This window comes from Rutidosis leptorrhynchoides, unplaced genomic scaffold (assembly GCF_046630445.1).
Source record: "Rutidosis leptorrhynchoides isolate AG116_Rl617_1_P2 unplaced genomic scaffold, CSIRO_AGI_Rlap_v1 contig331, whole genome shotgun sequence".
In the NCBI taxonomy this organism is placed as follows: Eukaryota; Viridiplantae; Streptophyta; class Magnoliopsida; order Asterales; family Asteraceae; genus Rutidosis; species Rutidosis leptorrhynchoides.
Genome location: NW_027266573.1, coordinates 29021 through 40579, shown reverse-complemented (window position 1 = coordinate 40579; position 11559 = coordinate 29021). Strand labels below are relative to the sequence as shown.

Here is an 11559-nt window from a genome sequence, read left to right as displayed (position 1 = left end):
AATAGCCCTTCTGCGAAACTACATCTATAATATCCACTTTCTATACATAATCACCACCACTAAGGAATATGCATCTCTTTTCGTCATTAACATATAAACCTGGGACCTCAGAGAACATCATTAATTGGCTTTTAAGCCAAGTTATCATTAGCGAAGTTCAGATGGGTAAGCTTCATCTCTGAACATCTTTTGTCAAACACAAACTATGAAGGAGGATTTGAAAGACTTCTTGACAGATATTTCATTACAAGCACAAAAAGTAACGGGAATATGGGATCTTCCTGTCTAACCCCTTTCTTTCCTTTAAAATATCCTTCAACACAACCATTAATCAACAATTAATATTGGACACTCATGACAGGTTGCATAATCCAGCTAATGAATTGGGTAGGGAACCTCATGCCAAGAAGAATCTCCTCTAAGGTGTCCCAGTTTACAGAATCATACGTCTTTTTCGATATCAATCTTCAAAGCACATTGTAAAAATCCTAAATCACATGATAGCTTCTCATTAAATCATGAGCTATTAATATATTGTCAGTAATAGACCTATCCTCTACAAAAGTAGATTGTATTGGATTCATAAGATGAGACAGGATCTTTGCTAACCTTGATGTGAGGATCTTTGAAATAACTTTATAAAAGACTGTGCAACAAGAAATTGAGCGGTAGTCTTTTAAGCCTTGTGGAGATGTTGATTTGGGACTAATAGTCAGAGATGTACCACTAAACTGCTTGGACAAAAAACCCTGATCAAAGAAAGACTGTATAGCTGCAGTAAAATCTTCTCCTACCAATCCCCGGTTTTTCTTGAGAAATAACGCATTAAAGTCGTCTAAACCAGGGGCTTTCATTGATCCAATATCCTAAAGAGCCTTTTTAATTTCAACTTTTTCCACATCAATAACTAGACATTCTGCTTCAACCGTCGATACTACAAGATCCCATAAGAAAACATTAGCATCAACATGACGAGATCGACTTCTCGAAGATCTCAACAAATCTTTATAGAATTCTACCATGTGCTTACTAATATCCTCTTGATTAGTACAAATACTCCCATCAGCCAACAACAAACTAATAATGGAATTTCTAGTATTTCGTACCTTGACATAATTGTGGAAGAAAGAGGTATTAGCATCACCCATTACCATCCAATCAACTTTCGCCTTTTGACAGTAAAAAGCCTTCTCTTGTGTAACCAATTCTATTAAGTGATATGCAATCGTCCTCTCCTCATCTAATAATACATCATTCAATGGATCCCTCTATAGAGCAGCTTGAACTGTTTTCACCACTTGTTGACATTGGTCTACACGATTTGAAATTTCAGAGAACTCTTGTCGGTTTAAAACCTTGAGATCTTGATGCACATTCTTAAGCCTTTGCCATAGTATATAAATTTTTTATCCTCTAACATGCACCTTGCTCCATGCTTTGTGAATAATTGACTGAAACAAATGATGGTTCTGCCACATATTGTAGAATCTAAAAACTCGACGTTTGTCCCTTTCAAAATGTTTTAACTGTACAACAATAGGAGGATGATCAAACAATCCACATCATAATACCTCAACATAGATACCAGGATACATTTCTTGTCCATCCATATTCATTAACGCTCTATCAAGTTTGCATCACATTCTATCTTCAACAGCCTAATAGTTTGACCAGGTAAATTTACATCCCTGACTCATCATTTCATACAATCTAGTAGTCCATAAACATTGTTCAAAATATAGATTGTATCCTCACTAACCAATAGAATCCCTCCTTTTTATCAAATACAGCCATCATTATATTAAAATCTCCCTGGACAATCCAAGGGCCTTGTATACAACTACCCAACACACTAAGACTCTCCCACAAAGACTTTCTCTCCTCAAAATGATTTGAATCATACACTACAATCCACCAGAAACGAGAAGTGCCACATACTATTACAATGAATCCATTGTGCTCCATGGATACTTGTTGCAGTTGTACCGTCTCAGCATCAAAAAGTAACCATGTCCTTCCTAAATAATGATGTTCTGTAGTATGAATAAACTTCCATTTTGATAAACCTATCCCTTTCCAAACTATCTCAATGTTAGGGACTTGTACCTTTGACTCAATAACTCCACAGGCCACTACTTTATTCTGAGCAATCAGACTTTAGACTTCTGACTACTTGAGAGTGGAATTTAACACCCTAATATTCCATGATGCAACTCTCATCTCTTTTCAGGAGGTTTCCAAGCCTTTGATCCATAACAGTCCCTTCATTACTTTCCAGCACACTTACTGAACTAGCAGCCCCCCTCATTTCCATTGGCACACATCTCAGAGAAAGAAACAGGCCATGATGAAGCCAATGGAATTATAATTCTGGGAGCTAATGATGGTTTAGAACCCTTAGACTTCAACCCTCTTCTTAGTATGACAGAGCTCCATCCATCACCCTTGGATTCAAAACAACCATCATCACCTTGAGAGGTTTTAGTGATCATACCATTACTTTCCACCACAGGCACATAAACTGGTGTAACAACTTGTTCCCTCTTAAGAACAACCTCAACTGCCTTTGGACTCACACCTTCCTGAACTGCAATTACTGATGAACGAGCAACAACCACCACTTCTTTCTTCTTCTACCAAACAACAGCTTTTCCTTTCTTATTAACCTGTTGGCGTCCCACTCTGCATTTATCAGCATTATGCCCATGTTTCTGGAAGTTAGAACACTTGACACATATCCATTCATATTCCAACCATTGCACATACTCATATTTTCTTTCATCAACTAATTTAACAGATGGAGGAAAAGGCCCATTGATATCAATTTTTACAGAGATACGAGCATACCCTAATCGTTGTTGTTGAGTCGTCACCTGATCCACAATCAAAGGTTTGCCCAAGACACTACCAATCTTGCTAAAGAACAATGGCTGCCAAAATACCAAAGGCAATATAGGCAATTTGATCCATACCGGAACCTTCTTAACAACATCCATACCAAAATCCATACTCGACTTCCATTCTTTCAACAACAATGGTCTGTTGTTAAACGTCAGAGAACCCCCATTCAACGCATTATGCTTTCCATCCTCAAATCCAAAATTCAATAGAAATAGATTCTCCCTAATCCAATGCACCGAGATTAACCCAATTGCTTTCCAATGATTCACATCGAATGCTTGAAATTTCAAAAACGATGCCATATCTACAACCTTCTCCACATACTAGTAGAAATAATCTAATTCGAATTAATGTCTTTAAAAGTATGCCACGTCTAAGCATGACAGCTATTTGATTCCAAGAATAAAATTCCTCATAAGAAGACATGAGCAATTACTTATAATGGTTCGAAATGGGAGGCGGGTACTCCTTGGAGGGAACAAATAGTTTTTTTTTGTGAGGTTTTAAAGAGACAGCTTCTCATGTGTATGGGAGGCGAGTACTCTTTGTTCCCTCCGACTAAGATTTTTTCCTTCATAGAGTTTTTTTATTGAATTTTCTTTGATAGAGTTTTTTCTGAGACATGTTATTGATGATTGTACATTCAAGAAGAGTGTTATAAATTACTTTATTAGTTATATGAATGCATCTCAGAAATAACATTTCTAACTTGTGATCATTTGTTGTATTTATCTTGTAATTACATTCAATAATGTTACTCTTTTGCCATTTATTTCTTCATTGAATATGAACATGGCATGTTATGTTTTTTATCACTATAAAAATATGCACATTTGCCGTATAATAAAATACAAAAATATTTGTACTAATTTTTTACTTGTCCTTCTCCCTTCTCTTTTATATCCCTTTACAATTTCATCTTCCTTTCTTAGTGATTTCATTACAAAATTGAATATTTGAAAAACATATATTGAACCGAGTAACAAATAACTGTTAATTTATATTAACTGTATAGTAATGTTTTAAACGTTAGAGATAAAATTATAACAAACTAATCCAATAAGGATCAAATAGAAAATAATAAGGATCAAATAGAAAATAAGTTTGAATTAATTTTCACGCATGCATCAAAATTTTATCTTCATATTTTATTAGTTCTCACTAACTACTTCAGTCCTTAATTTTCAATAATGTAACTTAATAAAACCACTAAAAAGTTTCGTTGGGCTTTAAAATCTAAAAAAACTTGAAAATACCATAAACTGTAATTGGCTGTTGCAAACTTTTAGAAGTGAGAATGAATTTGAGATTTGGGTTTTGCAAATTGCTTTGTCTAAGAAAGTGTTTTTGATTAAAAAAAAAAAATCTAGACAAGATTGTTTTAAACATATGTTATATTGTTATATTTTCCCAACTATTGGTGATTTATATATAATATATATATGATAATCTTTCCATTTATTTTAACAAGTCAGTGAGCCCGTCCGTTGGACGAAAAATCCATACATTCAAAAATTAATAATTTAAATATATATTATATAAAAAATTATACAATAATTATTTGTATTAAATATTATTAAATTTATGTAAAATATTATATCAAAATAGAATTATATTAACTTTATATAAGTTATAATTGTTTTGATTTGTTTTCAAAATCTACAATCCTATGTCTCGGAAAAAACTCTACAATCCTATTAAATTTAAAATTTATTTTATTTTTAAAAATAATAAACATAATAAAAGGTAAAGGTTATATATCAAGATTTGATTTCATAATAAAATTTATAATTGCAGCTAATCAATTTTGTTGTTCCTATTGTTTGTAAAATAACATATGTTCATTTTAATTAAGAATTAAAAAAATTATATGATGGTTTTTATGAGGAATAATAGTTTAATAAAAAATTAAAAGTATATATATTATAATTTAATTAGGAATAATTTTTTTTTGATTACACGCCCATTTGAATAGAAACCAAGAAGATATGCACATTTTAATTATGAATAGGAAAAAATAATATATGAATTTCATTAGAAATAATTTTTTAAATAATAGATAGGAAATTGATTAGGGTAAAATTATTATATTAGAAAAAAGTAATCGGTAGAATTTTATTAGAAATCATTATATTTTTATTGTGTTTTGATTTCCTAATTAGAATAGGAAAAAAATATCATGGACTTAAAATTATATCTTGATTCCTAAATAAACTCAAAATTCTTAAATACATGTGTCAAATTACTATTCGTTAATAAAACGCCATGAGTCGGATATTGATTTGACAATTCAATTTACAATTGAATTGTAGTGAATTTGCAATTAAAAAAAATTATCCGTATGAGAATCATTTACACTATAGCTTTCCATAAAAATAAAAAGCACCATTATCCCTGAAAAAATGGCTCGTTTAAACATCTGAACTGCAAAAGCTTACATGAGTACAATCACAAAGAAGCAGTGCTGGAAAGAGGAAATAATTATTGATTGATCGAATTTTTGACTCATGTTGAGGAAGGCAATTCAAAACTGCCTCCAACGGTCGTAATCGAGAGGAAAGAGGAGATGCAAAACTCACCATTTTGTGTAATGGGCCAAAACGAAGCCTAAGACGGCAGAGAGTCTGTTAGCTGAGCCAGGCCCGTTACTTCAGTTAGTTAGGTAGTTAGTTTTGGCGGGAAAAGTTGTTAAGCTTTCAAACTGTGTAACCGAATCAAGCAATGTACATATATATAATACTCACTGTGTAATTTCAAATAGAGTTAATGAAAAATACATTTCTTTCCTCTTGAAATATGAATTCTAACATGGTTATTAGAGACTAAAACAATTTCTGCAAATTTTTCCGCCATTTTTACTCTGCTCAAAAGCTTCGTCTCCAATGGCGAATTTTTCCTCTGGTTCTAGTTTTGGTGACGGCGTTATTGAGATTATGTTTGGTCATCAGCTTTATCTTCATCCTACTGACAGCTCACTTTCGATTCAGATTGACAAGCCTCTCACCGGTGCTGCTAACTATGGTGATTGGAGCCGGAACGTCTTCAACTTCGTTCTCACAAAACATAAGATTGGCTTCCTGAATGGCACCTGCAAGAAGGAGGATTTTCATCCACATTATCATGATCAGTGGGATTGTGCTAACGCTCTTGTGCTTTCCTGGATTTTTCGCTCTGTTTATCGTGATTTGGCTCGAATGATTTGGTTCTTCACTAATGCTTCTGCAGCTTGGTCTGATCTGAAATATCGCTTTCAGAGAGCTCCTCGTATTCAGATTTTTGCTCTTCGTCACAAGATTTCTCGTGCTAATCAGGGTAGTGATTCCATATCTACCTATTTCAACAATCTTCGTTCCCTATGGGCTGAGCTTGACAGCATCATTGATCTCAAAATTCCTGATCCAGCTTCTCTTGCTATTATCCATACATATTTTGAGGATGTCAAGTTTTATGAGTTCCTAATGGGACTCAATGATTCTTACCTTGCAATTCGTGGCCAGATCAATGTGATGAATCTTCCACCATCTCTGACTGAATGTTACAACCTGTTGATTTAGGAAGAAGCTCAGCATGATCACTCTTCCCAGTCCAGCATTCCTCAAGTTTCAGTTGATGCTATCTACTCTAATACTTCCAATTCTTCCTCTTCTACTCCCAAGAAGAAGTTTCAAGACAATTGTGATTATTGTGGTATACGTGGACATAAGAAAGCAGAATGTTACAAGCTCCATGGTTTTTCAAAGGACTTCAAGTTTACTAGATCAAAGACACAGGCTCATAATGCTGTTCAAAATAGTCAAAATTCTAACAACAACAACATATATGTGAATTCAAGAGAAGCTGATTTTTTTCTTTTACTCCTGCGCCAACTTTTACTCCAGCACAATATGCTCAGCTTATAAAGTTGATTTCTGGTGAATCCTCTTCTACTGCCATAGCTAATGTTGTATCCATTCCTTTTGCTGCATCTTCACATGTTGATAGTTCCTCATCTCAGAGTACAGGTCCTTCCACTTCCAATTCAGGTACTGTTACTGATAGAACCTGGATTGTTGATATTGGTGCCACAAATCATATCACATTATGTGCTAATGGTTTGCATAGTATCTCATCATTATCAAATCATGTTCATATGCCAAATGGGAATCATGCATCAATAACTCATACAGAGAATCTCAGTATCTCACCAAATCTATCTCTGAAAAATATTTTGCTTGTTCCTAGTTTCAAACGTAATCTATTAAGTGTTCATAAGCTAGAAAAAAATTCAAATTGCTTTGTTTCATTTTATCTCGAATTTTATCTCATGCAAGACATCTCAACTGGGATGGTATAAGGGATTGGTAAAATGAAACAAGATTTATACTATCTACCATCAAAGATCACTCAGCATATTGCATCATCTCATGTTGTCAATCATAGTTCTATATCTCTAGATAGTAATTTACAGTTGTGACATCATAGATTAGGCCATATCAATAATAATTCCTTGTCTACTCTACTTATTTTCGCAGCAGTTGTCTATAAATAAAAGTGATCTTTCTCAATATCTTGTTTGTGCGAAGGCTACGCAACAGAAATTACCATTCAAAAATAATAATACTACATATGTGTTTGTATTTGATATTATACATATGGATATTTAGGGTCCCTATAAAGTTCCAACTCATCAAGGTCACAGATACTTTCCGACAGTGGTAGATGACTATTCTAGGTTTACTTGACTGTTTCCTATGCAATCTAAAATTGACACTTTTAGGTTCATAAAACAATTCATATAGTTTGTTAAAACATAGTTTCACAAAACAGTCAAGATAGTCAGAACAGATAATAGTACTGAATTTGTGAATCATCAATGCCATGATTTGTTTACTACTAATGGCATCATGCATTAGAAATCATGTCCTTACAATCCCCAGCCGAATGGTGTTGTTGAAAGAAAACATAGGCATATTCTAGAGGTTGCTAGAGCACTCAGATTTCAGTCTTCTATACCTATTAGGTTTTGAGGTGAGTGTATTTTGACTGCTGTCTATCTCATTAATAGGACTCCCTTACAGCCCATTAAAAATCATACACCATACTACAGACTCTATAATAAGCAGCCAGACTTAACACACTTTAGGATTTTTGGTTGCTTAGTCTATGCTAGACCACCATTGATACTGATAAGTTTGCTTCTAGATCAGATTTATGTGTGTTTATGGGATATCCTATAAGGCAGATAGGTTATATTCTGTATAACATGGCTAGAGAGGTTTTTTTTATCAATAGGGATGTTACCTTTCATGCGTCTGTATTTCCTTTTGCTATTGCATCTTCTAAAACAATCACTCATTATCATATTTCTTCACTCATTGATCATGATTCTGCTACATATCCATCACTATCTCTTGATCTTTCCTTAAATCCACATTCTGTGGAGATCCCTGTCACACATGAGTTGCATGAGTCAGTCCAAATGCCTACTGCTTTACCTGTTTTAGTTCCTGTATGGGTTAGGCCAGCCAAAAGTGTTAAACCACCAATTTGGATGAAGGATTATTCAACTATTTGTGCTTATCCTATTCAAGATTCTATTCAGTATTCTAAGCTCATGACAGCATATCAGTCTTATATTGCTAAGATAGACGGTATTCCTGAGCCTGTTTTCTATACAGAAGCTGCAAATAATTCTAGATGGGTTGATGTAATGAAATCAGAGTTGCTAGCATTGTAGAACAATCATACATGGGATATAGTATCACTGCCTACTTCTAAAAAGCCAATTGACTATAAATGGGTATTTAGGATGAAATACCATGCTAATGGTGAGGTGGACAGGTATAAGGTTAGACTGGTAGCCAAAGGCTTCAAGCAAAAAGCTGGTGTTGATTATAAGGAAATCTTTTCACCTGTTGTCAAGATGGTGACAGTCAGGAGTGTTGTTACATTGGCTGCTACATTCAATTGGCCACTCTATCAAATGGATGTCTACAATATTTTTCTACAAGGGGATTTGGAGGAAGAAGTTTTTATGACTATTTCTGAAGGACTTGCAATTTAGGAGGGGACAACATGATCTGAAAATTGCACAAGTCATTATATGGCTTAAAACGGGCATCAAGGCAGTGGAATCACAAGATAACAAATGCTCTCACACAAGCTGGATACTCACAGAGTAAATATGATTACTCTTTGTTCACTAAGCGAGATGGTGGGAAGATAGTAATAATGCTCATTTATATGGATGACCTGTTGATAACAGGAAATGATGCATTCATGATTGATCAACTGAAGCAGACACTGCACAGACATTTCAAACTCAAAGATTTGGGTGTTATGAAGTATTTTCTAGGAATGGAGGTGAGTAGAGAAGATGATGGGATAGTGATAAATCAAAGAAAGTATGCATTGGAGCTGATAAATGACATGAGCTTGAGTGGAGCCAGACCAGTCATTACTCTATTTGAACAGAATCTCAAGTTCACAACAAAAGAGTATGATGATTTTATAGCAAAGCAATCAGGAGGGGTCGATACAGTGAAAGATCCATTGATGAAGGATCCAACAAAATACAAGAGACTGGTGGGGAGATTGCTGTATTTGACAATTACTAGACCAGACATATGTTTTGCAATCAATCATGTGAGTCAATTCATGAAGCAACCTAAGAAATCTCACTATCAAGCTGCTATCAGAATAGTGAGATACATAAAATCTAATCCTGGAGAAGGGTTATTCATGATACGAAACAATGAATTAGAGATGAAAGCTTACTGTGATTCGGATTGGGCGTCTTGCATCATCAATCGAAGATCAGTGACTGGATATTGTGTGAAGCTGGGAAAATCATTGATTTCATGGAGATCACGAAAACAGAAGATAGTGTCTCGCTCATCTTCTGAATCAGAGTACAGGGTAATGGCTGATACAATAGCTGAATTGATGTGGTTGAAAGGACTTCTCGTTAAATTAGGAGTGAAAATTGATCAGCCAATGAAGTTGTTTCGTGACAATGAGGCGGCACTTCACATTGCAGCAAATCCAATTTATCACGAGCGAACGAAGCATATTGAGATAGATTGTCACCTGGTTCGAGAGCAATTGCAAAACAAGTAGATTCAAGCAATACATCTGTCGATAACAAAACAGCCAGCAGATATGTTCACCAAGGCTTTGGGAACAGTACAACATCATTACCTGAAAGATAAGTTGGGGATGAAAAACATTTTCGGAAGCATTGAATTGAGGAGGGGTGTTGAGGAAGGCAATTCAAAACTGCCTCCAACGGTCGAAATCGAGAGGAAAGAGGAGATGCAAAACTCACCGTTTTGCATAATGGGCCAAAACGAAGTCCAAGACGGCAGAGAGTCTGTTAGCTGAGCCAGGCCCGTTACTTCAGTTAGTTAGGTAGTAAATTTAGGCGGGAAAAGCTGTTGTTAAGCTTTCTAACTGTGTAACCGAATCAAGCAATGTACATATATAGTACTCACTGTGTAATTTCAGATAGAGTTAATGAAAAATACATTTCTTTCCTCTTGAAATATGAATTCTAACAACTCATGTTACGTTCATATAATTATTTACTGTATTTTATAATAAACTAGTCATGAGACGTTTCTCAAATGCGATTCTCTCAATTTGTTTTTCTTTGGCCGGTTGGTTAATTAAAGTTGATTATAATTATCGATTCATTTATTCTTTGGGTGTAATATAACTCATGGTTTTGATTTTCTGTCATGTAATTTGATGTTGATATTTCAATATCTTATGAATTATGACAGCAGTAATATTGTCATATTCTGTTTATAAAAGTACTCACTCCTCAAGAATGTGTGTTAAGTATTTCTTTGTTTTGAAGGTAATGTGTGTTAAGTATTTGGCATATTGATTTGACATTTTTTTATATATCTTTATAGAAGTAAACATACCATGCATGATTACTTATTATTATTTTATATGCTCTTTTCGTGAATCGAACATTCAAGTAATTAAAATGAGGGATATCCATGATTAGTTTTTATTTTTATGTTTGATATCTTTCAATGTAACTTGTTAATTTAGTTCCGTGATTGAGTTGAGATTTGACTGGTCATATGATATAAAGTATTAAAACATGCATGAAATAATTAATTAAGTGGGAGTTTGGTATATTTAGTTTGTAATTAAGCATACGTATATACCAACTTCCTCTTATAAATTCCAACATGTTGTTTTCGAAAAGCACAGCCGGCGGACAATTGTCATTTTGTTTATCAAGTCAAATTAATTGATGGTTAAACTCAACTAACTGATCACTTCAATTTGGTATGTAATTAATAACTATGCTATAAATGAGATTTATTTCTGTATAGTTACATAGTATATAATTGAAACTGGATCGATCAAATCTATCATTTGATCTAGCTGGTTATATTGTAAACAAGAAATCAAGTAAGCGGCCATGCATATATATAACAAATTTAATAGTTATGATGAACTCGGTTACTATACATATAGAGGGCAAATTAGGGTACATCCGATAAAGGGCAAATTAACACTAAGAAAAACGTGTGATTCATTCAACTGATATGCGAATATAGGTCTGCCTAGCCTACAAATTATTCAATATTCATAGTATAAACAACAAACAATTCTTAATGTCAAACATTTGATTTTGATTTTGTTTCTAAGTATACC

General features: G+C 34.0%; 4 protein-coding genes across 4 annotated transcripts; 3 read left to right on the top strand and 1 right to left on the bottom strand.

Annotated features, from left to right (window-relative positions):
• Window positions 1–2291: 2291 nt before the first annotated feature.
• On the bottom strand, window positions 2292–3203 carry LOC139882977 (uncharacterized). Its single transcript, XM_071867219.1, has 2 exons — window positions 2667–3203; window positions 2292–2582 (listed from the first exon to the last, which is right to left on the bottom strand). Exons 1-2 carry the CDS (start codon window positions 3201–3203, stop codon window positions 2292–2294), a joined length of 828 nt encoding a protein of 275 aa, XP_071723320.1.
• A 2580-nt stretch (window positions 3204–5783) lies between these two features.
• LOC139882976 (uncharacterized) lies at window positions 5784–7622 on the top strand. The gene is made up of 4 exons (XM_071867218.1): window positions 5784–6404; window positions 6456–6693; window positions 6780–7228; window positions 7545–7622. The coding sequence occupies exons 1-4, from the start codon at window positions 5784–5786 to the stop codon at window positions 7620–7622; spliced, it is 1386 nt and encodes a 461-aa protein (XP_071723319.1).
• A 521-nt stretch (window positions 7623–8143) lies between these two features.
• On the top strand, window positions 8144–8944 carry LOC139882975 (uncharacterized). The gene is made up of 2 exons (XM_071867217.1): window positions 8144–8613; window positions 8722–8944. Exons 1-2 carry the CDS (start codon window positions 8144–8146, stop codon window positions 8942–8944), a joined length of 693 nt encoding a protein of 230 aa, XP_071723318.1.
• Window positions 8945–9123: 179 nt separating this feature from the next.
• LOC139882974 (uncharacterized mitochondrial protein AtMg00810-like) lies at window positions 9124–9999 on the top strand. Its single transcript, XM_071867216.1, has one exon. The coding sequence runs from the start codon at window positions 9124–9126 to the stop codon at window positions 9997–9999; it is 876 nt and encodes a 291-aa protein (XP_071723317.1).
• The last annotated feature ends 1560 nt before the right edge of the window (window positions 10000–11559 follow it).